The sequence below is a fragment of the Doryrhamphus excisus genome, chromosome 16 (genome assembly GCF_030265055.1).
Source record: "Doryrhamphus excisus isolate RoL2022-K1 chromosome 16, RoL_Dexc_1.0, whole genome shotgun sequence".
Lineage (NCBI taxonomy): Eukaryota > Metazoa > Chordata > Actinopteri > Syngnathiformes > Syngnathidae > Doryrhamphus > Doryrhamphus excisus.
Window position 1 is genome coordinate 769,909 of NC_080481.1, and position 27,844 is coordinate 797,752.

Consider the following 27,844-nt stretch of genomic DNA (forward strand, 5'->3'; position numbering starts at 1 on the left):
ATGTTCTCCCCGTGCATGCGTGCAAATTGTCCATAGGTATGAATGTGAGTGTGAATGGTTGTTTGTCTATATGTGCCCTGTGATTGGCTGGCCACCAGTCCAGGGTGTACCCCGCCTCTCCCCCGAAAATGCCTGAAAAATATAAAATAAAAAAAAAAGATGATCAAATGACTGCACTATATCATAGCTATATACGTAAATATTAGAGTTGAATGTTAGCAGTTGCAGAGCAAAGTTAGCTGAAGTGCAAGCTGGTTGTCCCATGATCTGTTATTTATAGTAAAGAGATAAAAATAGCTCCAGTGTGTGTGTGTGTGTGTGTGTGTGTGTGTGTGTGCACTGCTGTGAAAGCCCCGATTCTACGGACGGTAAACACCACAAACTAAATGTGTTGACAGAAAAAAAAGCTTTATAATTGGACCCCATTTGTTGGATATGTTGTTGTTCTAAGTTAATCAGTAATCAGTTAAGTTAATGTTGTTTAGCTTTAATGTTTTTTTTCTTCTACCACTAAGAAATGCATGGTTTGAGTCCAATGCGGAGAGGCATGCTTCATGTGGCATGATGTTTAAGTCAACTAACATCACAGTACAACAAAATAGATCAGTGCATTTGACTTTTTATCTGGATTAAATACTATTTACACAGGAGTACTATATTCCAACAACAGGATCCAGACTGTGTGCCGCAGTTGAGCTGTATTCCCCATTTTTCATATTTTTGCTGCAAGTAAGCGATGCAATGAGTCAATACCTACGTATGTCTATACTATGTATATGTACTATGTACTATGTACTTCGTAACAAACACTGACTGTTAATGGACAAACAGATGACCACAGAAGAAAAAGACAACATTTTTCATTCATCCGACGATGACTCGGATGAAGACGAAGCAACCCAATATATAATAGAGCAAAGTTTACTTGAATACCGAAAGCTCAAAGGACTGAATCCAAGGTTATTATTCATAATTCTTGTACAATCTTTTATAATTTGAATTTGTTCACTACTTATTTTTTTGCTGTAGTGATCTGAAAGTAAATGAAGAGCCGGATGAGATATTCAAAGCAATCAAAGCGGGTAAGATGATATTCATGATGTACATTGTGATTGATTGACATTCTCCATTGTTTTTTATCTACTAGTTTGAAGAAATATTCATTATGGTCAAATAAAGTATTGTCCTCCAAAGATCGGTATAGTAAACTGATGTCGATGGCTAAGAGTTTTTTCTAAAAGCATATTCCGCTGATGCCAATGCGATCTGGACTTCCTCCAACTTTCCTGCGTGTTTTGGCGTTGTTGTTGTTGTTGGTTTTCCGCCGTGCAGCCGAGTAAACACATAATGAGCATTTTCTTTAAACACAAATACGGATAATGACAAAATGTACTTGTTTCATACTCGTATCGAGCAAAAAGACATGATCCGTAAGGGATAGTCGTTTAAGGTTATCCGTACACATCTGAATAGGTTGTTTTTCCTAAAGTTTGCCAAATCTGTTGTCAAATAGAAAACAATTTTCCTCGTAAAGGAGAATTCCAACATTTCGTAGATATGTACAGTACATAACTGTTACCTTATGCAGGTGATGAAGATGCACTCCAGCGACTGATGGCCCAACCAGAGATTCTGTCCAGAGTTAACGAACATGGATGGATTCCTTTGCATGAAGCTGCAGTGCAGGAGAGTAAAGACATTCTTGAAATGATCTTTTCAGGTAATTTGTGTATTTTATTATTTATGTACAGTAAACCTCGGATATATCGGACTCGGATAATTCGCTCACAACGGACAGATAAAAAAGAACCAATTTTTCTGTAATGCATTTCCAATAAAAATTCATTGCATGTATCGGATTTTTTATAACGGATTTCGCCTATTTCGGACAAAATCTCCAGTCCCGTTCCAATGCATTTCCATTAAATTTCCCTCGCATATATCGGATGGCCGCATCGTGGCGCTCCGATTCGCGACAGGCCGCTATACGACGTCATTTGCAGCGTTTGCAGCGTTGCCTGCGCGTCCAGGTACATTGGAAACATAGTCAATGAAGTGCCTTTTTATAACGGATAAAATCCCATTTACGCATATACCGGATATAAATCCGATATGTGCGTAAAACGACCATTTTCCGGTATACGCATATAACGGATTTCGCTTATATCGGACAAAACCAGTGGGAACAATTGAATCCGATATATCCGAGGTTTACTGTATGACTTTTTGACCTCATGGCATTGATTCTGACATCATCTACTTGTGTCCCAGCATCGCCACCAGGGACGGCCCAATGCCGCACACTAAAGGGAGAGACAGCGTTGTTTCTAGCTGTGGTCTACGGCCGCAGACACAACGCCACATTTCTGTTACAAAATGGATGTAATCCTAATCTTCAGGACGATGAGCAGGATTCTCCTTTAGTGGCAGGTACAACACAACGACACCTTTTCAACATTTCTCTGACTTTCTCTCTCTCTCTGCTCCTTATTTTGCAGCTATTCTCAATGACCAATATGACCTGGCAACACTGCTGCTTCGCTACAGTGCCCAAGTGGATCAGACGGGCCCCTTGGACAGGACGGCGCTACACGAGGCTGCCTTCCTAGGCCTGGAGAACTTTGTCTATCTGCTACTCCAGTCTGGTGCCAACGCAAATGCGTGGGATACTAAAAAGAAAACCCCGCTGGCTCTGGCTGCACAAAATGGACACCTCAGTGTGGTTGAGCTTTTGTTGCATGAAGGTAGACAACATGAGGTGAAGTAACAGGAACTTATTCCTTCTATTTTAACGCAAATGTTTGATAGGAGCGGACGCTGAATATGAATCAGAGTCTGGCACCGTCTTGTTCGACGCAGCAGCATCAGGGAACCCCGACATCATCTCCTTGCTGCTGGACCACGGAGCAGATGCCAACCTGCCATTGAACGGTGGTCACCTGCCCATTCACCGCGTGGCGTATGACGGACACATACTGTGAGGAATCTCCACCATGAAACATCGTGACTATTAGCGCTTGTTATGAAATTCTTCCTGTTTTACAGAGCACTGCAGCGCCTCATTCCAGTGACAACGCTATGCACTGTGAAGGACAGCGGCATGAGTCCACTTCACTCCGCGGCCGACGGAGGGCATGCCCATTGTGTGGCATTGCTGCTCAAAGCCGGCTTTGACCCAAACTTCATGCTGCACCCAAGGGTGCGACGCAACTACGATGACGAACGCAAGTCTGCGCTTTTTTTCGCCGTGTCCAACAATGATCTTCAGTGCACCCGCATGCTCTTAGAGGCCGGGGCGATGGTGAACCAGGACCCTATCAGTTGTTTGCAGGTGGCTCTGAGGCAGGGCAACTATGAACTCATCAACACCCTGCTGAAGTTCGGGGCTAATGTCAACTACTACTCCCGTGTCAACATCACCCATTTCCCCTCAGCGCTGCAGTACGCATTCAAAGATAAAGTCATGTTGAGGATGATTTTGAATCATGGTTACGATGTGAGGCGTTGCTTCGACTGCCCCTACGGGGACAACTGTCACGACTTTGCTCCGTGGACCACCTCAGTCATCAAAGATACGGTGGTGAGATGGGTCACAATTAGTCAGGAAATATACTTCTGAGATGTCTTGATGTCCAAGTCGTGTATTGTGTTCTCTTCCTAGTTCTGTGAGGTGATAACCGTGTCCTGGCTCAGGCACCTATCTGCTCAGGTGGTCCGGATCATGCTGGACTACACCGACCATGTTTCCTTTTGCCCCAAGCTGAGAGAAGCCCTAAAGGAACAGAAGCAATGGCTGGAGATTTGCCGCATTCAAAGTTTGGAACTTTATCGATTCCTTCTTTTTGTTTTGAATGTGTTGGCATCCATGCATTGTTGACTGTATTGTCTTTCAGAGAACGCACGCACCTTAAAGCATCTGTGCCGGCTGCAGATTCGGGAGCATCTCGACGGCCTCCGCTTGAGAGCTTCTGTTTTCATCAATTACCTCCCTCTTCCATCCAGACTGAAAGACTACCTGTGTTACAAGGAGTTTGATGTGTACAACAGGGGCAGCCTAGCTGTTTGATAGCATCACAGTCATAAACAAATCATGTTGGCTTTTACTTACATTATACGATCATATTGCATGAGCATTCCCAGTGAATTAGGTAGAAAAGAGAATGGCAATAAAGAAATCCATTCATGACTGGGTGGCAGCATGGCCTTGTTTTACCTGCTGTGACTGCCAATCACCACTAGCGGGCACCTACAAAGAGGGGCCCCGGCCCCTTTATGGTCGCCTGGTGTGAGCCGAGAAATGAGGGTAGGTTTTTCTGACAATTAAAGAGGACCTATTCTGCAAATTTTACGGTTCTTTGTATAGAGTTGTGTACTCCTGTAGAGCAGCTCCACACAATAACCTGCACATAAAGTTTTCGAGAGCATCCAGTACATGCACCTATTGCATCTGTATTTTCTTGGATGTTCAAAGTGGTCGGTTTTAATTAATTCCACCCATGGCATGCCTCTGGACATGCCCACTCAGCTGTGATTGGTTACACTCCCTAGCGTTACTGAGGACTTCAGGACTACTGCCAAACCACACTGTCTAATTTTGTCGGGATAGGGGTTGTTAATAAATGAATAAACCTTTTATAGAGTTACATGGAAAGTGTTTAGGAGATACTGGTAGGTCATGATCTACTGGCTGGAGAACCCTGGCTTAGCATGTATGAACTGTGCTAACGTACATCCGCGTTTCTTGAGTGTAGACAATCTAGTGTAAAGTTGGGAATTAAAAGTTTTTTTCCGTGACTACCAATGTTTAACAACTCTGGTAGACACATCGATTGTGGTGGAAAAGGTTATTAGCAACTACACACATTGGTGAGCAGGTAAGGCACTCCCTGTATGAACACAGACAACTGCTTACTTACCCAAAATAAACACAGTTAGGACACAGATAAATTGTTACAGCTTGCACTTTGACTCTTCAACATGACCAAGTAACGTTGGAAAAGCATGAGGCTTGACGTATAGTCCAGCTTCATCCATGTTTCCAAAACAGTCCCCATGTTTTTCTCTTGCTGGTCAGGAATCTGCAACTCCAACCACTTCTGCCTGTTTGCCTCATCAGGGAAGTTGAAACCTGAACAGATATTTCCTGGGAGACATTAATGTTGGCTCTGTTCTAACACGTTGAAATCAGAGCAAGGAGAGGGCAAGCCTCCATCTTGTACTCGGCAACGCCCATATAAGGAAGAAACTCTAGACTCTATAGAAAAAACTCTGAAACTCATTTCCAAATGCGAAAACCACCATAGCGAAAAACTCTGGCATAGTTTAACAGGATAATATAATATTTAATGTGGAAAAAGCATAATAGGTCGCCTTCAAGTTGAAAAGTGGGCCGCAGTGGACGGAGTGGTTAGCATGTTGGTCACACAGTCAGGAGATCAGGAAGATCGGGATTCGAATCTCCACTTGGACATGTGTGTGGAGTTTGCATGTTCTCCGTGTGCATGTGTGGGTTTTCTCCGGGTACTCCGGTTTCCTCCCACATTCCAAACATAACATACAGTGTGAGTGTGAATGGTTGTTTGTCTATATGTGTCCTGCAACTGACTGGCGACCAGTCCAGGGCGTACCCCTCCTCACCCCAAATCAGCTGGGGGAGGCTCCGGCTCACATGTGACCAGAAAGATGAAAATGGATAAAATGGCTGGATGACTGGATGGAGGGCCGGTTGTGGTGTTAGTCATCAAGCTGACAGAGTAGCGCCACGCCACGCTTGATCCAGTGTTGAGGGCGCTTGGCGGTGGGTAACATCATAGGAACGACAAAATTGGTGGAATGTCCTGTCGTAGAGAGGGTCCCCCTCCTCTCGCTGGTCTTATAAAGAGGACAAACATAGCGGTTGTCAGACTCACCTGGGATGTCGTTAGCTGCATGGTGGAGAAAAGAAGGAAAATATAAATGTAATGAGATCAGAAACATTTCTATGAGGAAGAATTAGCATTAAGTTGGGAGTGAAATGAAAACTGAATATTTTGTACTTTGGCTGTCGAATAAAAAGCACTGTGATGGCAATGATCTTTCACATGCATACTTACTGGGTTTTATCCAGATAATGGGCATGGAAACAAATAGGATTTTGGGATTCTGCTCAACTAAAACTGCACTGAGGAAAGAAAAAAAGAAGTATCCTTTTTTTGAGGATTTTGAATGAGGTGATTTTGTACTTAAAAAAAAAAAAAAACCCGGGTGGAGGCAACGATACCTTTCTTTGTCCCATCGAGCTCCATCAAGAAACAGTCCATTAATATAGACACCATCTTCAGGGGGCGAGCCTGACTCTTCAATGGGAAGAACCTAAACAACCACATGACAACGTCACACATGGAATGGTCAAAACAAGTTCCGTCACGAGCCATTAAATTGACAACTAATGACTGATTGTGCTAAAGATTAAAAGTATGCATACTGACCTCAAAGTCAAAGCCCAGCAGGTCAATGGGAATGTTATATTTCCTGGCATAGTTCTGCGTAGCCCCCGTTAGGAAGGCCTGGGTGAAGAAGAAGCCTGACAGCCAGAACACGCTGGGCTTACCAGAGTCGTACCAATTCTAAAGACGCATAAAGTTACAGTGAAAATGTGGACAAACAGAGAAGACATCTTGGTGTCAGTTCACGGTGACTGACCTGCAAAAACTTGAGCCTGGTCAGAAAATCAAAGATGTAGCTCCCCACAGGCTTGAGGCTCGGGTACGAGCGTTTGGCCCATTTCTCTGGGACCTTGCCCACTATTAAACTCCCCGCAATTCCCTCCAGCTCGGCATCCATCACCACTAAACCCTTGAGGGCCTTCAGCAAGTTCTGAAGACTGACACGGATGGTACTACACAGCCTGGGGAGGACAAATACGCTAATACGGTCATAGCAAAAGGACTTATTTGCCATCATTCTGTAAAGAGTGAGTATGTTCATACGTGTTGTAGCGCTCCATTTCTTGGACAAGCACGGTGTTCATACTCTCTTTGTAGAGAACCGGGTACTTGGCCAGAGATGCTTCAATGTCAAAATTTGGGGGAATCTGGGACAAAGAAAGAGATGAAACAAGACTCTTCAGGTAAGGCTAACAGAAGAAGTGGTGGCCTAACTCTTGGGACCGTGAACGCTCTTGTCAAGTGAAACAAATGAAGAGCTATAATACAGTAGCTCCTACCTTAGAGAGGATATCATTTGCTATGTCATACAGCGTGTTGTCACTCCCAGAGCCCCCCCCTCCCTTAGAGCCTCCTCCCTGAGTGAGCAGCAGTGAATCAAACAGCAGCTTGGTCTGCTGCAGATCCTTGGAAATGTCCACGTTTTCATTCATCCCAAATATTTCTGGGTGCTGGCTGACCGGAAGCTCCTGGTACGTAAGAAAGGAACGCTTACTCAGCTGCCGATCTAATAAACACGTGTCATGTCATGTTTACCTTGATAAACCGGAGGTAGTCTCCATAGGCCGATTTGGGAGGTGCGACATAGTCACCGCTGGGTGAGAAAGGATAAGAAGGTTTGTCCACGACATCCTTGTTGTAGAAGTCTGCTAACATGGTGTTCAGGAGGCGCCGATCCCAGTTGTCTGTCACACGGCCTCCATAGTTGCACTCTCCGGTCAGATAAGTGATGGCCTCGAAGGGCACCTCGTCGTATTCGTTGATGAACAACTACACGGGGAGACACGTGACGTGCATTTAGACGTATGTGACGGTAGCCATCTTAGCAGCGAGCCTTTGAATGATCACCTGGAGCTGTCTGATACTAATGTGGAGGTCGGTTTCATTGAAGCCGTAGGGAATATTCCAGCCCAGCGGACCAAACTTCCTCCTCTCCTGAACAAGCGCATGGAAGAAGCACAGGCCATACAGGAGCTTTTCCCAAATCTGCAGAAAAATAGAGAGGTATTTGCTAACACTTTACAATAACGTACACAAACGTACAGTAGTTCATGAGGAACAAACCTACCTAACCTTAACCACTACTTCTTAGTTCCTCATCAGTTCCTGAGCGACTACTCAAAATGTATGGCCTTAGTCGTTAGTTCCTCGTTAGTTCTTCAGTAACTACTGTATGTTTTTGTACCTCGTGGTAAATTGAGACCGGGTATTTGGAGAAAAGGGGCAGCGATGGAATACGCGACAAAGTCATTCTACCAACGCCCCCAACTCACCGGTTCTTTATTAGGACAGTTATTGAAGAAGTTTTGGTCGCAAACCGGATCTGACATGTACGACTGCAGTATGTTTAGCCGAAGTCCTGTTGGGGGTTCATTTGTCATTTTCACCCCGTTCTGCAACAGGGTGACTGGAAACTGGTCCAAAAGAGAAGGAGACAGAGAGCAGCTGGAGGTCCAGAACCGTAGAAAATTGAGCTGTTGCGCATCCTGGAAAACGTCATGTTGCCCTTTACCTTGGGAGAAGGATAGCTTGTGAGCCAAAGTCGGAAGTCTTGGTGGCATATTGCGGGACTAAACTCTTCACAGATCTTCTCCAGGGTGGACATCCAGGAAACCGCCAGGTGACAATTCTGCAAACATACCCAAGTCCCGTCCTGCATGGCCGTGGATATCATTTTGGTAGCGATGGGTCCTTGGCCTTGCCCGAGGGAAATAGACTGGAACTTGCTACCACCCATGTCCTTGTCGCCCGCAAACTTCAGCAAGCCTGTGAACGGTTAGCGTCTGGTCAGTTTCATTGTCCTCAAGATGACATGAAGTTTCCCAACTTACTAGCCATGGGGTCAGCACCAGGAGAAAGCACAAACACCAGTGGGATGGTGGAGTTGGAGTCCAGGTAGCTCTTACTTAAGTCAAAGGGAGGAGGCTGGACAAAATTCTTCCCCAGTTTAGTTATGACATATTTGTGTACGGCCGGCACAATCTTATCAGGCCTGAGACAGCGGATGATGATCATCTTCTGCAGCTCATTCAGCTGATCGCACCAAGGTGAGGGCACAGGGGTGTTGCTTGGCTCTTTGCTGTCAAAAATAGGCTTGAAAAGTTCTGCATCCTCAATGAAAGCATCTCTGTGAAATAAACACATTCATGTCCATACTGTAAGGAGAAAAGCTGAGCGGTAGGAAGGAGCCAACTAAAATCCCAGAGTAACTGAGTCACCGTATTCCTTTTAAACCTGGAAGCTCGTTTGCTCGGCAAATCTCATCCCAGCTCTTGTCCTGCAACCAGCTCGGATCGGGATTAGCGATTGTGTTCTGCAGACCCACGCCTCCGGTCAACAAAAAAATCAAGTCACTGTACTCAATCTCCTCTTTAGCCCTGATGGAAATATCAGTATCGGTTTGATTCCTATCCAAAAGTAGCGAGTCGCTATCACACCAATGGTACTCACAGAAGTAGATTGCAGCAGAGAAGGAAGGAGAAGAGGAGTTTGTCCTTCTCAAACAGCGATCGACACACGTTGCAGAACAAGTTATAGGTGAAGTAATCGATCAGGTACATGAGCCTCTTTTCCAGGATCTTGGACTTTTTACTAAACGGAAACAAGGGAAGCTTCTCAATACAATCCAGTTCAATGTTGCTTTAGCCTCAACCATAAACATTCAACAGTCAAATAAATACCAAAAGCTCCAAGTGATATCAAAAGTATGATATCGCCTGATGTTGTTCAGTATATGATACTGTGGAATTGACATTTGAAAACGGTCCCATCAACGTCGCCATGTGATCTCACGCATCCTTTTGTGAGTTACACAGTAAACGTGGCTCACCTATCTTGGATGGAGTTTGTGTAGAGGTTGACAAACCAGCTGAGAGAGTATTGATACATGGGGTCGATGTTGGTCAGGTCAGCGATGGTGAAGAACAAGACAGAGGAGTGTTTAGCAATGGCTCTGTAACACTCTCTGGACTCTGCTATCTTGATCTCAGTCTCCTCTGCAATCTGGCAAATTCATAGACAAGAATGCTATGTAGTAAGAAATCCCAGACAAAAGCCAGATTGTGTTTGTGGAGCACGTAGCACGTGCCTTTTGTTTCTTGGAAATCTCGTTGGACATTATCTTTGCAGAGTCTAGGATCTGAATGGCGCTCTCGTCTTCCAGAATGTTTCCTTCTGAGGACGCTAGTGTCTCCAGGATCTTGTCCTCCGTTTCCTTGAGTTGTCTGTTATTTGCAGCCGACTGCAGAATGAGTGCGTTTCTCTCCTCTTCCAGCTCGGGCCTGCGAAGCAGATGCAGCGGAAGAAAAGCTGCAGTGGAGTCGAACAAAAGTCAGTGGACCAACGGCGACAGTACCTTTCCTTGGCAACCACGATTCCCAGCAGTTGGTCCTCCAAGCCCTCTGGGGTGATCATAAAATTGAGCAGAGACACCTTGGTGGCCAGTTCGGGGAGATAATGAGGGTTCCTCAGCTTGGTGGTGATGTAGAAGCGGAAATCGGGGGAGTACTCAATCACGCTCTCCCCCAGTTTGATGCATTCTACCCCACCTGGTTGAAAACAAGCATGACAAAAATGTTGACATCCCAAGTTCTGCATCTTTGGGATGCTGTGTCTCATTCTAGGCACTTTGTTTGAAGGTTTGTTTGAGGAGCAGAGGTTCCAGTGACGGGTCCAACTCTTCCAGTACATTCTCTAGCAGCAAAGGGCTTCCGAATTGAATACAGTTTTCCATAGTTCTCATGTAGTCATCATCTGTTAATTTGATCACATTTAAATTGTTCTCTTTCTCTGAATTCTTCACCCATTTGTTGGCCTGACCCTGAGGGTCAATCATCAGGGGCCTGAAAAGGACAGGGATAAACAAGGACAATCTCAGGATGCTCTTATGAATCAATTGGATTTCAAATGACATTGATGGTGGAAATAATCGATTTCATTAATTACATTCAATGTTTTAGTGTAATTAATGCGTCGGTCGGCTACACACACTGTATATATCACACTGAGTTTTGTGTAAAGGTCTCACCATCGACGTGAATGACTGGTAATGACGCCGTTGTCAATGGAGAAGGAGTCCGTGGGGAGCCCAGCAATGTTCCATGCCCTAATCTTAATAGGATCTCCAAGGGTCTTACTGAGAGAGAAGTCATCTGATGATGGAATGTTCCGAGTCTAGACATGCCAGGGTAGATGAAAAGAGAGGTGAGGAGAGCAAATATATGGAAGATCATCTTTTTGCATGTTGCTAAGGAATCTTACTTGACACAGATTGATCCAGTGACTGGTGCAGTCGTGTCTAAAACTGGCTGTGAAAGCGCCCAGGTAGGCCATGACACCAGCAGAGATCAGGACATCTCCAGTCAGGTTGTCATATGTGTTTTGGAGATCATCAGCAGCTTTGGACCATCTGAGAATAAGATGTTTACTCAGTGGCATTGTGTCCTTGCAATTATACGGTGTGTCTGTGTGTATATATATATATGTATGTACACACATACATATAATCCATATATATACATAGAAAAAAGTATTATTGATTACCTCGTTTTTTCTCCACCCAGACCACCAATGAGTTTCTCAGCTCGCTCCAACTTTCTTTGACACAAATCTCGTTGGGCTTCCAGTTTGGCTTTCTCCTCTGTTTTTTCCTCAGATGTTCTTTTCAGGTCAGCCAAACGGTCCTCAACCTGCTTCAGCTTGGCTCTCTTCTCTGATAGATCGGCCATGGCGGATGCCAGGGTCGCCTGGGCCTCAGCTTGTTTGGCCTTTTTGGGAGCCACGATCTAAAAGCACGCAGGTGAGTGTAACTGGAGCTTTGGAAATGGTAATGGTTTGATTTATTTGAACATTCATAAGGTTTCACTGTAGTGTACATCACATACAACAATTCACAATGTCCAAAAGGAGTCGGAAGAAGTGGAGCTTATTCAACACTACAGGCTGTTAATTTCACATCAATTGCTTTGACAGCATTTCCTATTCAACATGTTCCCTTTGCCAGTTCTGAAGAACTGTTTGTACTGTTTCTTGAAACGGGTCATATTAGCGCATATTGTTGGAGAAGCCCACAAAAATTGGCACACCATAATCATGTTCAATAGGATGACATTTCATATTTTAGGTTGTCGTAGAGCATGCTTGCTACCGCGACGTGCATGCAGATCTCGGTGTGCATGCAAATACCAGATGGAAGGAACAGATGTACCTCAGGAGTCTATTAAATGTATTAATGAGGATATAACGTTTTCTGTTTTGCACTTCTCAGCTACAAAGAAAATGAATGTACCAACTCTCCAGGGCTGATTGGCCCAAACATTATTTATCCTCATTAGGGTCGCTTGAGTATGCTGGAGCCGAACACAGCTGTCTTTGGGCGAGAGGCGGGGTACACCCTGGACTGCTTGCCAGCCAATCGACGAGCACATATACCATTCACACTCACATTCATACCTATGGACAATTTGGAGTGGCCAATTAACCTAGCATGTTTTTGGAATGTGGGAGGAAACCGGAGTACCCGGAGAAAACCCACACATGCACGGGGAGAACATGCAAACTCCACACTGAGATGCCGAAGCGAAAATTCCAACCCAGGACTGCGTGGCCAACGTGCTAACCACTTGGTGTGCTTTTTGTTGGAAGTGTATTGCACTTCTCTGCCATAGTGGATTCCACATACTGATTGTAGAAGATCTTAATTTTTCCTCTCTTGATGACAAGTATTGCATGACATTTTTGGATAGCAGGTTATTTTTTTCTTGATACATAATTTTAGCAGTTCAAAGGTTTACCCGAAATAATAATTGGTTAGCTACACATACAGTACCTGTTTAAAGAAAGCAAAATGACATGAATACCATACCTTGACCACCCTGTCGTATGACTCCATTGCTTTGATCCACTTGCATAGGCCCTCTGCTGCTGAGGAGGCTTTTGCCACCTGAGCAGGGTTGAAGTCAGGATTGGTCATGTAGGTAGAACGAATTTTTGCTATCGATTCTTCCTGTGAAAAGAAGAGAGGACGTTCATCCAGCTGTAGTTCTCCTATATAATATAGCGTAATTAGGGCTGTCAAAGTTCAACCATTAATGACATGTTAACGGAAGTTTCCTATTACGGCTGTAATTTCTTATTATTAAATGGCCTGCCAGAGACTGCAGCAGTGCAGGTATTGTTTTTATTGTCATATACAGCGCTACCCTGGCATAAGAGTGGCCCAACTAACCAGTGGTTTTTACATGTGAGCCGTATCTCCGCTGATTTTTGCATTGAACTGCCCGCTAAAATTGGAGTTACAGCTGTACATCATTAGAATATAAAACCAGTATCATGAATAAGCAAATGTTATTTTGAGATTTAGAAGACACCGTAATCAAAATATTTTTGTGTCAGTTTGAGCGGTCTGACTTGCTCACAATTTGTATTTGCTCAACGATTGAGGACGAGTTGAAGAGCTAATATGCTAATAATAAAAACAAACAGTAATACAAAAATAAACGATGTAGCTATCATTGTCGTTTACCACTTAGATTTCCCTTAATTATTATAGATGGGGAATTATTTCTATCTGCGATTAAATGTGATTAATTGTGAGTTAACTATGGACCAAAAATGTGATTAATCGCAACCAAATATTTTCATTGCTTGATAGCCCTAATTCTAATATGTAATTTGATCACTTTGACTGTGTGTGTAGAACATTTTAGATATGTTCATGGTTGTGCTTAATGTCGGGAGAATGATGATTTCCGAAACTCACAGGAATATTGTCCTTGTCATATTCTTTAAGATCCCGTAAAAAGTTCATGTCACCCAACAGCTTCTTGCTCGGACCCCAGTAGTCCAATATCTAGGCAAGAAAGAAAAACATTGCTGTGTTTAGAATTGTATTAGTTCTTTTCACAGACATTTTATTATAACATTATGTGATGATACTGTATATTTTTAGACCAACTTTTTTTCCCGACCCAGCAGGATCCGCAATCTTGTCCGGTGTTTTTCCCATCATGACACACACAGCTGACATCACCAGTTTGACTCCCGAGGGAGGGTTTTTCATGGACTTCACAACGGTGATGTCAGCAGGCTGCAATGAAGAAGGTAACGCACTCAAATGTCCATAAAGCAAAGACACGCATGAAGGCTGATGTTGGCCCACCTTGGAGGGTTCTCACCTTTAAGGTGTTCAAGGCTGCGGTGGCCTCCTCCAGGGCAGGGATGGCCTCGGCCAATTCACTATCACACTCATCCTTTAGCGCTTGAGCTTCAGCGGCTTGAATAGCTGTGGCCTCCTCTTCCACACGCACGAGTTTACTCGTAGCTTCCACCTCCACAGATTCCACTGCTATCACCTGTTGGTCATTACCAGGGATTGGTATATTTAGGATGACTTTGGTGCCACTGGAACTCAGTGTCACGTGCTGTATTTACCTTCATCATCCTGTCATTTTCAATCTGTGCCTCTTTTAGTTTGGGCTGCAATTCCACCAGCTCCACTTTCATCTCACCAACCTTCACAGAAACAGGATGAAAATGCATTTTGTTCCAGCATCAGATTTTTCTGATTCGAAAAAGAATCCCGGGTGCTGCATGTACCTGAGATTCAGCAAAAGCTAGTTTTTCTAGACCGTTTGTGTATCTCCTTTTTGCCTTCATGACTGCGTCCCTTTTCATGGTGAGGAGCTGACTGAAAGCTGCCATTAGCTCCAGATAGGATGTAGGCGTGACATAATTATGGCGGCCAAGCTCAGTGAGAAATCTGCAGACAGTACCAACATAAACAGTATATTAGGGATGCATGATACATATTACATATATACTGATTACATCCTGCTACTCAAGACCAATACCCATCTTCAATCATTTCCATCATCAAATCACAGATCGCTCCAGCTCTCGGGTTGTCTCTGGCAGACTTTTTGCACTTTTCAAAGTGATAGGAACAAGCCCCGGCTGTCATAACGATGCTGGCATTTCAGTTCACTGACAAGGATCCATAGTTTGTTTTCCTTTCATTATGGAATGGTTACACAACATTTAGTGCAACTGGCACATAAAATGCCCTGTGATTGGCTGGCGACCACACCATGATATACCCCGCCTCTCGACCGAAGTCAGCTGGGATAGGCTCCAGCATACCACAGCGACCTTGGTGAGGATAACCCCGGGAACACATTTGAGCCATTGCGACTCCATCGCAATAAAGTACAAGTTGCATCCACAATAGTTTCCCCAATACAATACTAAGGTAAACAGCATGTCACTGAGAGCATAAAAATACAGATGCTTAAATTCGTATGATTTTCTATGGATGAAAATGTTTAGAAATGGGATCAGGCAAACCTGTGTGAAAGCTGGCTGGCAGAGGTGTGAAATGTTTTGCAGATTGGTACGACTTCCTTTTGTTCATTATCTTTCATCCTCAGAGGCTTCAGGAACGAGTTGGCTACCCGCTCTAGCGCCTCCTCTGGCCAAGGCTGGAAGGACACACAAGATAAAGTACAACAGGAGCACAAGGAAAAGTGTCTCTTAGCTTGCTAATATCGACTTATTTGATATTGTGTAGAATTTATCATGGATATTTCGTACCTGGAACCAATTAATGGTGCAACAGTTAATAAGAGAAGGAAATTGCCGCAGACGATTACGAAAGGCTTCACCAATCGGACTGAAGGCCACAACAATGTGGAGGTTCTCCTTGCAGCGTGCCACAAAGAAGGAGAACAGAGTCAAAGAGCTCAGTTCTACAGCCCTATTCTTCCCTTGGGCAATGGGGCGGACCGTCTGCAAAGAGGGAGAGAGAAATGAATTGCATCATATAAACTGTACAAATATAAATGATATGTGGATACACTCTGACTTCATACATGTGATGGACTATGAGGAAGAATTGATCACTTTTAATGGGGAGAAAATAGATTTTCCAACAATTGAGTTGATTATAAAGTATACATTTACACATTACATCATATTAGTGTCATACCTCAATGATTTCCTGTTTCTCATCCATGGCAAACATATTGGGAACTTCTCCTGTGTTCAGGACACTGTTTACATCTTCTAGAAAAGCTTCGTCTTTGATCTGGGTATCAGTGAGCAAAAAAACTATTCTTTGACCTTTCACCCCAGCATTCTTCAGCAGTTTCTGTATCATGAAGAAAACACGGGGAGGTCTTTGTAAAAATGTATGACAACACACTCACACATATTATAACCAAATGACATAACACTGTAATGAGGTGTATTCTAAACCACAAAGCTGACCTTGAGGTCATCTCTCCACTCAACCATGCCGTAGCTCTTTGAGATCTCGGGCTGAAAGAGAGTCATCTGGGCGATGAACGTGGCCAATCGAGTGATGGACTGGCGTCCACTGCCTCCCACTCCTACGAGCAGAGCATTCCCTCCTGGCTGCTTCAACACACGGCTGATACGGGACAGGTGCTCCAAGACATAGCTACATCAGACACGAGTTCTTTCATTTTCAACACATTGCTACACAAATACTAGTTGTGCATTTGATGTAATGGACATATTTTTTCTTTACAGTAATTGACTCAGTATTCCAATACCCATTTACCGGAAAATGACGAGATTCATGCGGCTCTTGTTCATCTGGTTATATTCAACAAGACACGCCTCCACCACCTCGGCAAAGCTCTCTACGGAGAGCACCTCAGCGTACAGGCGTTCTTCAGGCTCCGCGTCAGGGTTCATGTAGTCTCCAAACAGTAGAATCTGCAGGTCTTGCTCCACCAACTGATAAAAAGTACATTTCATTTCAACTCAATGCTTCATCACAAATGATCTAGAATCAACATACTTTACTGCCTTGCTTCAGGTGATCAAACACTTGGCTGAAGGTTTCCTTGAAGTGATCTTTCAGGATGGTGTTCATCAGCTGATAGAACCATGCTCGATCCTTGTCATCCACCAGACGGTCGTAGAAGACACGGAAGACCTCGTGGACAAACAAGCGAATCATGGTGCGTTTGTTCTCCAGAGATTTGCTTTTTAACAGCAGGCAGCCTTGGATAACTCGAGAGAAGTCCCGCAGGTTAAAAGTGTAGTGAGACTTGGCTGGCGTCGGAAGCAAGTTCTCCATGGCTTTTTTGTAAACCTTCATGAAGAGATTCGTCATGTTACACAAAGACAATATGAGAGTATGAGGGAATACGAGAGTATTGGTCAAATCCCAAAGACTCACTTCCATAGTGGCTGTCACTATTTGGCTACCAACGGTGAAATATTCAGGCGGAAAGTCATTGTTTTTAAGATAGAAGGCCACCATGATGGAAAAGATGCGAACCATAGTCTCATCACTAAAAGAATTGATGCTAAAAATGTTGAAGTGACGCAGGAAGCGAGACGTCACGGCGTTCCTTCCACCACCAGGAGGACCCATGGCTGAGATAAGCTGGATGTCCACTAATTTAATGCCGGAAGTATCTTTCAGGTCATACCTGCCAGAGGACAACGGATTAGTCGGGCATTGCATTCCATCCTCTTCTCCTCCATGCTCTGTACAGTAAATATCCAACATCTAGTACCACTTTTTGTGATCCATAAACTGTCGAAGAAGCTCCACGGGAGGCTGAGCTCCAAACTGTTCCAGTGCTGGCATATTCACGTCATCGATGAAGATGACATATTTCTTTCCCATGGGGGGGCCGAACACACCCTTCCGTCTCTTATCTAATTTGGCCATGATGATGTTCTGAAAAAATAGGACACATTTACGATGAAAAAACCCTCGTTTTGGTATGCTAGGATTTCCACATGCTAAAATATATATGCCGCACGCTGACCTGTGTTTGGTTGGCCGTGGTGCGGGCAGAAAAGTTGATGATGAGAGGTAAAAAGAGGTCATTGTCCAGAGTGTTCATCAACATCTCCTTCACATACACGGACTTTCCAGTGCCAGTAGGGCCAGCCAACAGCAAAGGCCTGGGCAGAAGAACAGAAAGCATACAGGGCAAATTCATGCATCTGACCTCATTGGGGTAGGCCTGATTCATGTCCCTTCCACCATTAGGATACTAACACGCCATTGGTGATGCAAATGTCCATGAGGTAGGTGTAGCGAACCGAGTCGATGGTGGGAACGATGATGTCCTGGACTTTGGTGTTTTTGTCTCCCAGGCTGACATTTTTGATGGCATCGTTCCAGTGAACCCATTTTCCTTTTCCTTTAAACTGAAAAGGATATCGGAGTAGCACTGAGATGTTTCTACACAAGGCCAAAAAAAACTGATGACCGATGAAAGTCGGCGGTACCTCGTAGAAATAGTCATACACAAGGCCTTTCTCATCCACCGGGCATTCCCATTTCCCTACAATAACAGGAACTGGATGATTCTCCACCTTTCCAGACACAATATCCCTGACGAAGTCGCTAAACTTATCCCGGCTGTTTGAATCACAGCTGCCACCCGCTGACCACACCAAGGAAAAGGTAAAGGCTGCCTGCAGTCAGAAGGAAGACAAATGGCATCGGTGTAAACCCAATATGTCGCTTAGGGAGGTTACCAAGATTTACTACAAACATTTATTTATAATATTCATCCTAACTATACCATGATCCAGGTGCGAATAATTTTATCTCCTGTCTCTGTCTCTAGTGGTTCCGTTAGAAGCATCTCGAACAGCCTACATAAAGATACAGTTGCGTTCCAGTTGGTGGTCGAGACAACTTCCTGTAAGCAAAACAGTTAGTGAACATTGAATTGTGGTTGACTTTTAATTGGTGCAAACCCCACTGGTGTTTGGGTTGTGGTGTCTAAATGATTCCAAGAACTACTCTTACTCACCCTGCAGTTTTTACGCAGCATCCTGAAGGTAGGCGGCATCAGCCAGTGGAAGAGTTCTTGCAGCAGGTTGATATTGTCAGGACTCTGCAGAACCTCAGGAAGTGTGTTCATCCAGGAGATCACTAAAGGTTCCCATCCTAACTGAGATGGTTCCATGTAGATCATACCACATCGACTGACCGTGGCAGGCTGCAATATCACAAAGTAAGTCGGTTATCCAGTATTGTTATAAGTGCTAAAACTACTAAGTAGCAATAAATGTCAACAAAAAAATCAATGATCTTATTCAAATCTTACAGAGGCCTGTGACAGATCCATTGCTTCAAAAATCAGACTCATTTGGTTGGACATCTGGATAATTTCTCCACTCATTAGACATAACTGTAATGTAATGATAAATGACATAGATGGTAACAACCATAAATACCACAAAACACAATCAAATATAACAAATGTGTACGGTGTACCTTCTTATTGTCATCCAACACAGTGTTCATACTCTCAATCCAAAGTGTATCAATGGGACCATCAAACACCACCCATTTACGATCTGGCGTTTCAGATGATGCATACTCCCGAAATGTGTTGGCCACAATCCCATCTGTCCACTAACAATAAACAAAGAATGAGAAAACACTGGAAAGCAGACAAGAAGATCTTGGGTCCAGTTTGAATACATGAGGTTGGGGTTGGGGGGGTGCAGGCCCACCTCGTGAGAAACAAGATCAAACTGTCCAAAGAGCTGACCCATGGTGATGGACTTTGGGTTCAGAGTCCTGAAGATGACCTTCTCCTCCTCCCCGTATCCTCTTTCGTTCATCAGAATAAGTGTGTCAGCTAGAACATGAAGCACTTTGGTCTTACCTGAAAATGACTCCCCCACCAGCATGAACCTGAACCAGAAAAGGTATACCTTCATGCAGGAGTGTGTTGACTTTGTAATTCAAAACGTTAAACATTGCAGGCAAAAGAACATACCCATGGCGGACTATCATCATCTCATATGTCTGGATCATCTTTTCTATGAAGATTTGTGTTGACTGTACATTGTGTTTTGTACAGCACTCTGTTGCAGCCTCCAAAAACAACTGGCAAAGACATAAAAAGCAAAGACATAATTGCAATGAAGTAAGATTCAATACTCATAAGTGGAATAGAAAACATATTTATGACCTTTAAAATACATTTTTACCATTATTAGAGCCTTGCACACATGAAATAGCACCCCTATAGCGGACATAATAACACAAAATAAGTCATCAAAAACACGATAGACTCACGCATTAGGATTGACAGCGTACTTCCTGGTGGCTATTGTCTCATTCATGTATAGTTACTGTCATCAAGAGACCAATGTAGAATACTACTATTGGTTAAGGAGACCCACAATGCACTTCAATCACTTCATTAACAAGCAGAGAACATTCACTTTCACACAACAGCTGCTTTTGCCCCCTCAGGCGGTAATGTTGACGTACATCCGCTCAGCGTCAATAAACCACAATTATAGTTGGCCCATAATATCTGCCGTCCCTCATCGTTAGAGTTACTTTATGATAAATCTGTAATCTTTGGTGCCATTTTCAGCCAAGGTTCGGAAAAAAGGTTTTCAAAAGCTTTGCAATTCAATATTGTACATCCCCATTTTTAAAAATATGCAGCAGCAAATATGAATACAGTGTCTCCTATTTGGGGATAATGTACATGCAAAAGGCATGGCATATTTTACCTCATAGTCAGCTTCAGGGAGGGAGATGCCAGGGAACAAATCACTGGTGATTCCATTGAATAGTGGAATATCATGAGAGAGAAACTTGGGCTCGTTAACATCTTTGATGGACCTCAGAAGCTAGACGTTAACAACAGAAGAAAAGCCATCAAGAAACAGACCACGGGATTTAAAAACGTTAAAATCATTTCTTGCATAACTTAGCACATATACCAGTATGTCCTCATTCTCATCTGGATACTTGAGCTTGAGGTTTCCCGCGGCCACAAGTACAGCTTTGACAGCTCTCATGCCATAATCATAATGGAACTGTGAGGAGAGCTGCTCTGAACAGAGCCTGTAAGTCATTGCAATCTTGACTGATAGAGGCTTGGCATTGAGGAATCCATATGAATACAGAGAGATCTCTGCTATCAGTGCATAGTTGGGGACCATCATGGTCACTGTTCGAAACAACACCTGAGGACCACAAAACAATGAAGACATTTGGAATATTCATCAAATCATTGCAAAAAGCATCTTATAACCTGCTAAAATCCAAAACTTTATTTTACGTCCACAACTGTGATTAAAATAAAAATGATATAATGTGAAAATTGCTCATGCGTACAATAGAACCTTGGTTAGCATCATTAATCTGTTCCAGAAGGTCCGTGCTATAACCAAAATGTACGAGAGACAAATCAATTTCTCCCCAATTTAGTGATAAAAATATATACACTAACCAAGGTTCCGTGCATTGTGTTACTGTGTAAAGACCTTGAGGTTGTCAGGGAGTTCCGAGCGTCCCGCGTAACCAGGGTTCATGGTGATGGACACAAAACAGTTGGGATTGAGTTTAAGCATGGTTCCTTCAAAGTCAAAGTACTCCAACTTCATCTCGATAGCTCTCTGAATGCAGAGGACTTGCTGGGCCACGACAGACAGGACCTCGAGCTCAATACGGTTGAACTCATCAAAGCATGCCCATGCCCCAGATGAAGCCAAACCTTTGAAAAACTGACAAATAACATCACAACAACTTTAGTGAAATGTACAAATTGGGATGGGATGAAGTTCAACTTTCCGTGTGATATTACTTTGCCCATAGCAAGATAATCCAGTCCATCGGAACAGTTGAAGACCACACATTGTACAGCCAACGCTTTGGCTAGATCCTTGGTGGTTTCAGTCTTTCCGGTTCCAGCCGGACCCTCGGGTGCACCACCCAAGTGGAGGAAAAAAGCGCCAATCTGGACAAGACACGAACTGAAACATTTATCCAAATAACAAACGTTTGCCAATAAAGTCACTTTGGTATTTTACCAGAGTTCTGTAGCATCTGTCAGTCAGCGGGGTGATGACCAGACGAAAAGAGTTCCCCAGGTACTCGTATGCATACTTAACATCACAGTTTATAATCCGAACTCGAACATTGTCGTTGTTCCAGTAGTAACGGAGCTGGGCAAGCCAGCGGAAATCGCTTTCATTGGTCACACCTGTCAAGAATGCATAGAAATACGATTTATTTGAAAGGCGTACTTTTTTAGACAGTAAACCTTGTGCCATGAGGTACCGTGTTCAATGAGCTCCATGACGACATCCCTGGCATGGACATCGATTGTCACCAATGCTCCCAAAGTAATCCGTGTTTGTTTGGGCAGTTTCCCTCTCACCAGCCCCACAATGTCATTCAGCTGTTTCTGGAGTTGCTGGTAGTAGTTCTTCACACCCTGCAGAGGCCATCAAAGTCACACTTTTCACACATTTTCATCATTATTTCTATTTTAATGAGGTGTCACACAAGGTTAAAAAATCATTCATAATTTCTGGTGTATAAGCCGATACTGCTTTCTTAAACTTTAAACTATGCAGCGCTTTATTCGGCAGGGGCGAGTCACGAGCAACCCATCGGAAATCGCAGGTTAGCAGCGAGCTCAGGAGCTCCCTCTACAAAGACCTCCAAAACCCTCAAACAAGGTTTTATGTAGGTTTTATATGCATGCTCTAACCATGTTGCAACAGGTACATTCATGATAACATGAAATACTTTTGCCGTACAAGAGAAAGACGTGTGCAGTTTTTCTTTAAAACCTTACCTGAGCGCCCCCCCTGATAGCTTCATGCACCTCCAAGGTCCAGAACATTTGTGAGGTACATATCACCACCTGTCCGGGCCACTCTTTCACCCACTGGTTGCGTGACGTTTCAGCATAGGCCTGTCAAAACCGCTAACGTCGTTTATTATTCAATATAAACATGAAAGCAACACTTTCTTGCAGCACTCCAACCTTTCATGAATTAAAGTTAAAGTTGTAAGAATGCATATTGTTTGTAGTATGCAAACAATAACTGAATTGCAAATCCATTATTTGCTGAAATAAAACAGACATATCAATATGTACAGGTACAGTAGGTACAGTAAAACATTATTATAGACATTTGTTAACAGTGTCAATAGTAATGCTTTGCACAGAGCTAAAGGCTACTTCGACATGATCACAGCAGGACAGAGGATCGAACCCACTACCTTCAGGTTGGGAGACAACCACTCTACCAGCTGAGCCATAGGCCATTTTATATTAAAAAATGTGTTGATTTTGTCGTGTTGTGCGCTGCCAGTGTTACTGTTACTGCTACGACTACTAAGTTTAACAGCGTTAAAGCATTCAACGTATAAATTTAGCCAATGTACGTTGGTGCATTTAAGGAAGTCTCTGACCAGAGAAGTGATCTCACCGATCTGGAGCGGTCCACTACATCCCTGACACTGCGAATCATCCATTCTTCCACTTGCACCAGCCACTTCTCCACCGATCCTTTGGCCTCAGCTGTGGAGATGAGCTGAATTAGCGCAACACGCTCCCCTTCACTGCTGTACATGGCCTGGATAAAAACAGTCGGCATCCATCAAGCGGCTGCACTGCTGCTATGGAACACTCCACTCCACCGATGCCTACCTGGATATCAAGGTTTGGGAGGAAGTCTAGTTTGGCAATACCCTCAAAGCACTTCCTCAGATGGGGTTGTACACGCAGTGGGTCCTTGGTCTCAGAAAGAATTTCCAGCATTTCATCATTGGACAGGAAGAAGAACCTGGCAGCAAAGCGACAATTATTGACATTTGGGATTAACAAATATATATATAACAGATACACGTTCAATTCCATTGCGCACCTTGGAAAAAACAGACGCTTTTTCTCCAGATAGTCATTTAGTCCCTTCATGATGGTCTCCAAGTGGCAGTTGGACTCTATTAGTTTCTCTAGCAGGTTAGGCATTGCGGTTGCCTGAAGAATCTGGTATTAAGGAAGAGATTTCAAACTTGTTGTCATCAATAGACCATACGTCAGAGACAGACCACAGGGTTACCACAAATGATGGTGAAAGCCACCTTTGAGTCCTTAACACAGTGCCGCATGACGTCCTTCCAGGTTTTGTCAACAATTTGAAAGAGCCTTCCTTCTTCTGGAATTTGCTGCATAATGTCCTGGGAAGAGAAGATGGGCTCAAGGTAGAGCCACTGAGCCTGCACCTTCAGCCACTCATCAATGGTTTCCTGAATGCGAAGAAGACGCTCCTCCCAGGTCTAAATTGCAGAGAAGTATAACATTTTGGGTGAAAGCAATTCAAAATAATTATGAGCTAAACTTGCATTAATATCATTGCACATCTCGTCTTCATGCCAACTTGAAACTAACCCTGATCTCATTTTCCAGCGGCTTGATGAATGGTGAATTCCTCATAGTCTGGGTTTTCACAATCTGATCATCTAGCATTGCCTGAATTTCATCCAAAGAAGTCAGGATGGACACACCAGTGTCTCTGTATACCTGGTGCTGGAGAGAAACACCATCCCAAACAGTGACCATGGTGTGCATGGCCTTCTCCATGGAAAATTCCTGAAAGATGCATAAAAAGGATGCAAGGATCTATTTATTTCCATCATCAGGGACAGAAACCAAAACACCAGCAATGTCAATTCTTACCTTACTAGCAGCAGCACTGATTGACTCAAACGTTTCCACATAAGGATTCAAGTTTTGTTTGAGAACCTTGCGTAGCGTCGTACCCGCATCGGGAGTGAGGTCATATCCAACTATGTCTGACATTTGCTTCCAGTGGCGATCTCTGATACCCGGATTACACAGTACTATTAATAGAGGAATATACTCCTATCGACAGAAACACAACGAGTGAGCAAACAAAAACAGGAAATCATACTCATGGGCACATTGTTGAGTGCCTTGGAGGTGGACCACTTGATACCTTAAACTCTTTGACCTGCTCTAGTACAGTGGAACACAAGACAACTGAAGGACTCTCCTCTTTGACTTCTTCTTCACCGCGACGTCGTCTCGTAGTTGATCCGGTTGGCTTCTTTGTTTCCTGTTCAGCCTTGCTTTTTTTCTGTAGGAAATACTTGAGCATCTTGAAGATCTCCCTGTAGAATTCATCCACTTTTACCTCCATTCCCTCACCATCCAGTTCCAGGAAAGAACCATCCATCCAGCTGTTCACAGAGATGATAATGTCAATTGGAAGTGGAAGTGACGCAATTACATGACAAGGTGCATACATCTGGAATCAGACCTGCTCTCCGTGCGCTGCCATTTAAGTATGAACCCAAACAACTTCTGGTATGGCTCAATACTCTGTCTGATGAGCTCAACTTCTGGGTAGTAGGACTGATCCCATTCATGGAAGACTTCATCTTTGTGAATGTCTTCAATTGACTCCTCGGCCTCTTGGAGAAGGGTTTGAACTGTTTTGATGTCTCCCATATACTGTCCAAACAAAAAATAGCATTCAATAGAACATGAGTGTAGTACAGCCAAAAATATGCCAAATAAACAATCAATGCAAAAATAGAAATTCAATATTTAGTGCAAATTATTAACACTATTGAAAGGCTACCGCAGCAAGTGTCTAAATTAGGGCTGTCAATCAATTAAAATATTTAATCAACATGAATTGTAATCCCTGTAGTTAACTTATAATTAATCACATTTAATCGCAGCTAGAAATAAGTTTGTATCTATAATAAATAGAGGAAATCTCTTTGTGGTAAATGATTCAATATGCAACTACAATGACAACTACATAAAATTTTATGTAAAGAGATATCAATTTTGGAAATAATTGTATTTTTTTTTAATAATATAGTCAGAAAACATTTTTTTGTCAACCACGCTCAGAAAGGTTCAGCAAATAGAAAATGTGAGTGAGTGACACCTCTCACACTGACACAAACATGCTTTCTTGATTACAGCGTCAGCTCAAAGTAAGATTTATTTATGATACTAATTTTAAATATTTTAGTTATATGACTAGTTATATAATATATATATTATTAATATAATATATAAATATATATTTAACGATTTAGTTAGTTTAGTTATTGGGAGTAGAAAAGTCTATTAAGGAACATTCAGAAACGATTTTTTGTTTTTTGTTTTTCATTTGCCTTAATGAAATGTACAAATGAAAATACCTAAAACACATTTTATTTTTTAGCAAGACAATAGACGTAAAAACATTTAGTCAAAATTGCAAACTCAATGTCATTTCACTTTTAAAGTCAAGCGTTAGGGTTAGGGTCAAGCATTCTTTCGGTGAGACGCTGGCTACCAGTTCAAAATGACTGAGTCAGCTGATTCATTTGCATAATACAGAAAGAACATTTGTTTTAATCCTTTGTTGTTGTACAGTTTTTTTCCGAGAGCACGAATGATGTAATATACCTGCTGCATCATATTTATCTCAGAGCAGTGGGGGAACTCATCAACCCTACGTTGCAGCTTGACTAGATGTAGCGTTACTCTTTCTCTTTTAGCAAGCATCTCCTTCTCCCCTTTCTTCTTGGCATCTTGGAAAACCTAACAAAAATATATAAGTCTTGACCATACTTGGAAACCAACACAGGCATTGTTAACATGGAGGTTCAGATAGGCACATTACCTCGTCACTGAGTTCAAAAACCTCTCCGATTTTCAATGGCCACAGAAAGACAGTGGAATTGAGTTCGAGATCTTCAGGTTCAAATATGTGGACATCCAGGAGGTAGCTCAGTCTGCTGTAGGCTTTCTGTCAGATCGCGAGAGCAACTGGTGTTGATGGTGTTAACATCACGATTGATGGTACGATTTAAGCAAAAAGGTTACCATTATTCTTTCCTTAAGTAGCGTAATACCCTTTGTCTTGGTTAATTCAATGTATTGAATCATGTTGGCCATGTCATCTGTAGTCTCTGGCACTTTCAAAGCATTTTCTCGGATGGTTTCAAAATCAGAGCAGATCCTTTCAAAAGACACACAGAAATTCAAAATGCAACAATATGCTCTATGTAGGCCTGTCACAATAACACATTTTGCTGGCCGATAATTGTGCTATTAATTAATGGACCGGTAATATATATAATATATATAGATCACTAAGATTACCATTCAAAGATCATTGTGTCGTGTCATCGTTGTGTCATGTCACGTTTGAGCCGCTAGATCAGGGATGGGCAAACTGCGGCCCACGGGTCACAACGAGCCGGCCGTGCATCTTCATTTCTAAACACCCATATATTCCCAAGGCAAGGCATGCTGGGTAGCTCTTTGTTGCACCTGAGATAGCCAGCATATCCAGCATGCCTTGAGGGCATTTGGAAATAACATTTTGAAGTTACGTGTTATGTTTAGCGCTTAGCTGTTGATTTACGTATGTGATGGGTTAAGTTGCTGTAGATGTGTTGTTTTTGTTTCGTTGCTCCGTGAGCAAGTATGTCATTCTGATTGATGCCGCCTATATATAAACGTCTCCTCCGCAACTTTTTTTAACCCACTGTGGCCCGCCTGTCAAGAAAGTTTGCCTACCCCTGCACTAGATGGTACTCAAGTGAGTGCGCTTTTCAGCCTTTTATACAAAAACTGTACAGCAAAGCAATCTGGGAAAAAGGAGTACCCAGTACCAAGTTCCCAGCACCACTATACAAACAAACTATACACTAAACACTTCAATAAAACCTACACACACTGTTATGTAGTATATTGTTATAAGTATTTGAGCTGTGTACAATAATGGATATGACACATGTGCACGACTTGCGTGAGTTTAGATGGTAGCCATCATTTTACATCATAACATGGCCTTGAACATAACAGTGGAATGCGCATCAACGCTTCTTGTGCATTACAAGCTGGACGCACACCATTTTGCACTGTTGTGTTTAATGTTTACTGCACCAATAAAAAGCCTCAGTAAGTGTTGGCTGTCCGTGGCCATGCTACACAGCCGCACTAGAACTGGGGCATTCGGCTTACAAACCTTGGTGACTTCATTCATATTCGTGTCTGTTTGCTAGCTGTTAGCACTCGTGTCGCCCCGCTACAGGCAGAAAGAGGCTTAACAGATGC

General features: G+C 43.1%; 2 protein-coding genes across 9 annotated transcripts in view; one reads left to right on the forward strand and one right to left on the reverse strand.

The window, feature by feature from the left end:
• The first annotated feature begins 49 nt into the window (after positions 1–49).
• On the forward strand, positions 50–4,766 carry asb14b (ankyrin repeat and SOCS box containing 14b). Of its 4 annotated transcripts, none has more exons than XM_058052703.1 (11): positions 50–368; positions 671–729; positions 832–959; positions 1,030–1,082; positions 1,589–1,720; positions 2,272–2,430; positions 2,499–2,744; positions 2,809–2,977; positions 3,046–3,580; positions 3,662–3,815; positions 3,894–4,766. In XM_058052703.1, exons 3-11 carry the CDS (start codon positions 832–834, stop codon positions 4,064–4,066), a joined length of 1,749 nt encoding a protein of 582 aa, XP_057908686.1. In that variant the 5' UTR covers positions 50–368; positions 671–729; the 3' UTR covers positions 4,067–4,766. The 4 variants fall into 4 exon arrangements, with proteins under 4 accessions (XP_057908686.1, XP_057908684.1, XP_057908683.1 ...); XM_058052702.1 differs by having other exon boundaries at positions 346–368; positions 649–729; XM_058052701.1 differs by having other exon boundaries at positions 50–757.
• LOC131104963 (dynein axonemal heavy chain 12-like) overlaps positions 87–27,844 on the reverse strand; it is a 32,624-nt gene continuing 4,866 nt past the window's right edge. For 2 of the 5 annotated variants that reach the window (XM_058052691.1, XM_058052690.1), the window contains 64 exons: positions 26,606–26,741; positions 26,403–26,528; positions 26,186–26,320; positions 25,035–25,228; positions 24,711–24,954; positions 24,431–24,616; positions 24,143–24,343; positions 23,836–24,030; positions 23,619–23,740; positions 23,402–23,537; positions 23,181–23,327; positions 22,541–22,660; positions 22,018–22,174; positions 21,768–21,940; positions 21,542–21,694; positions 21,222–21,461; positions 20,676–20,921; positions 20,463–20,582; positions 19,712–19,821; positions 19,443–19,626; positions 19,201–19,341; positions 19,031–19,114; positions 18,734–18,922; positions 18,500–18,619; positions 18,201–18,389; positions 17,968–18,119; positions 17,732–17,870; positions 17,474–17,640; positions 17,131–17,386; positions 16,747–17,043; positions 16,504–16,682; positions 16,188–16,380; positions 15,907–16,068; positions 15,513–15,707; positions 15,267–15,400; positions 14,520–14,682; positions 14,355–14,435; positions 14,099–14,275; positions 13,879–14,010; positions 13,684–13,773; positions 12,787–12,927; positions 11,466–11,707; positions 11,184–11,331; positions 10,951–11,096; positions 10,551–10,765; positions 10,279–10,471; positions 10,012–10,204; positions 9,754–9,926; positions 9,375–9,515; positions 9,143–9,301; positions 8,756–9,051; positions 8,437–8,690; positions 8,198–8,338; positions 7,773–7,910; positions 7,461–7,694; positions 7,205–7,393; positions 6,969–7,072; positions 6,682–6,886; positions 6,468–6,605; positions 6,260–6,351; positions 6,093–6,160; positions 3,907–5,924; positions 1,580–3,772; positions 87–132 (listed from right to left, as the gene is read on the reverse strand). In XM_058052691.1, the coding sequence (XP_057908674.1) occupies positions 5,734–5,924; positions 6,093–6,160; positions 6,260–6,351; positions 6,468–6,605; positions 6,682–6,886; positions 6,969–7,072; positions 7,205–7,393; positions 7,461–7,694; positions 7,773–7,910; positions 8,198–8,338; positions 8,437–8,690; positions 8,756–9,051; positions 9,143–9,301; positions 9,375–9,515; positions 9,754–9,926; positions 10,012–10,204; positions 10,279–10,471; positions 10,551–10,765; positions 10,951–11,096; positions 11,184–11,331; positions 11,466–11,707; positions 12,787–12,927; positions 13,684–13,773; positions 13,879–14,010; positions 14,099–14,275; positions 14,355–14,435; positions 14,520–14,682; positions 15,267–15,400; positions 15,513–15,707; positions 15,907–16,068; positions 16,188–16,380; positions 16,504–16,682; positions 16,747–17,043; positions 17,131–17,386; positions 17,474–17,640; positions 17,732–17,870; positions 17,968–18,119; positions 18,201–18,389; positions 18,500–18,619; positions 18,734–18,922; positions 19,031–19,114; positions 19,201–19,341; positions 19,443–19,626; positions 19,712–19,821; positions 20,463–20,582; positions 20,676–20,921; positions 21,222–21,461; positions 21,542–21,694; positions 21,768–21,940; positions 22,018–22,174; positions 22,541–22,660; positions 23,181–23,327; positions 23,402–23,537; positions 23,619–23,740; positions 23,836–24,030; positions 24,143–24,343; positions 24,431–24,616; positions 24,711–24,954; positions 25,035–25,228; positions 26,186–26,320; positions 26,403–26,528; positions 26,606–26,741 (10,366 nt within the window). In that variant the 3' untranslated portion in view covers positions 87–132; positions 1,580–3,772; positions 3,907–5,733. Of the gene's footprint in view, positions 133–1,579; positions 3,773–3,906; positions 5,925–6,092; positions 6,161–6,259; positions 6,352–6,467; positions 6,606–6,681; positions 6,887–6,968; positions 7,073–7,204; positions 7,394–7,460; positions 7,695–7,772; positions 7,911–8,197; positions 8,339–8,436; positions 8,691–8,755; positions 9,052–9,142; positions 9,302–9,374; positions 9,516–9,753; positions 9,927–10,011; positions 10,205–10,278; positions 10,472–10,550; positions 10,766–10,950; positions 11,097–11,183; positions 11,332–11,465; positions 11,708–12,786; positions 12,928–13,683; positions 13,774–13,878; positions 14,011–14,098; positions 14,276–14,354; positions 14,436–14,519; positions 14,683–15,266; positions 15,401–15,512; positions 15,708–15,906; positions 16,069–16,187; positions 16,381–16,503; positions 16,683–16,746; positions 17,044–17,130; positions 17,387–17,473; positions 17,641–17,731; positions 17,871–17,967; positions 18,120–18,200; positions 18,390–18,499; positions 18,620–18,733; positions 18,923–19,030; positions 19,115–19,200; positions 19,342–19,442; positions 19,627–19,711; positions 19,822–20,462; positions 20,583–20,675; positions 20,922–21,221; positions 21,462–21,541; positions 21,695–21,767; positions 21,941–22,017; positions 22,175–22,540; positions 22,661–23,180; positions 23,328–23,401; positions 23,538–23,618; positions 23,741–23,835; positions 24,031–24,142; positions 24,344–24,430; positions 24,617–24,710; positions 24,955–25,034; positions 25,229–26,185; positions 26,321–26,402; positions 26,529–26,605; positions 26,742–27,844 lie in introns of those variants that run through there. The other 3 variants (XM_058052693.1, XM_058052694.1, XM_058052695.1) reach the window with 3 other exon arrangements.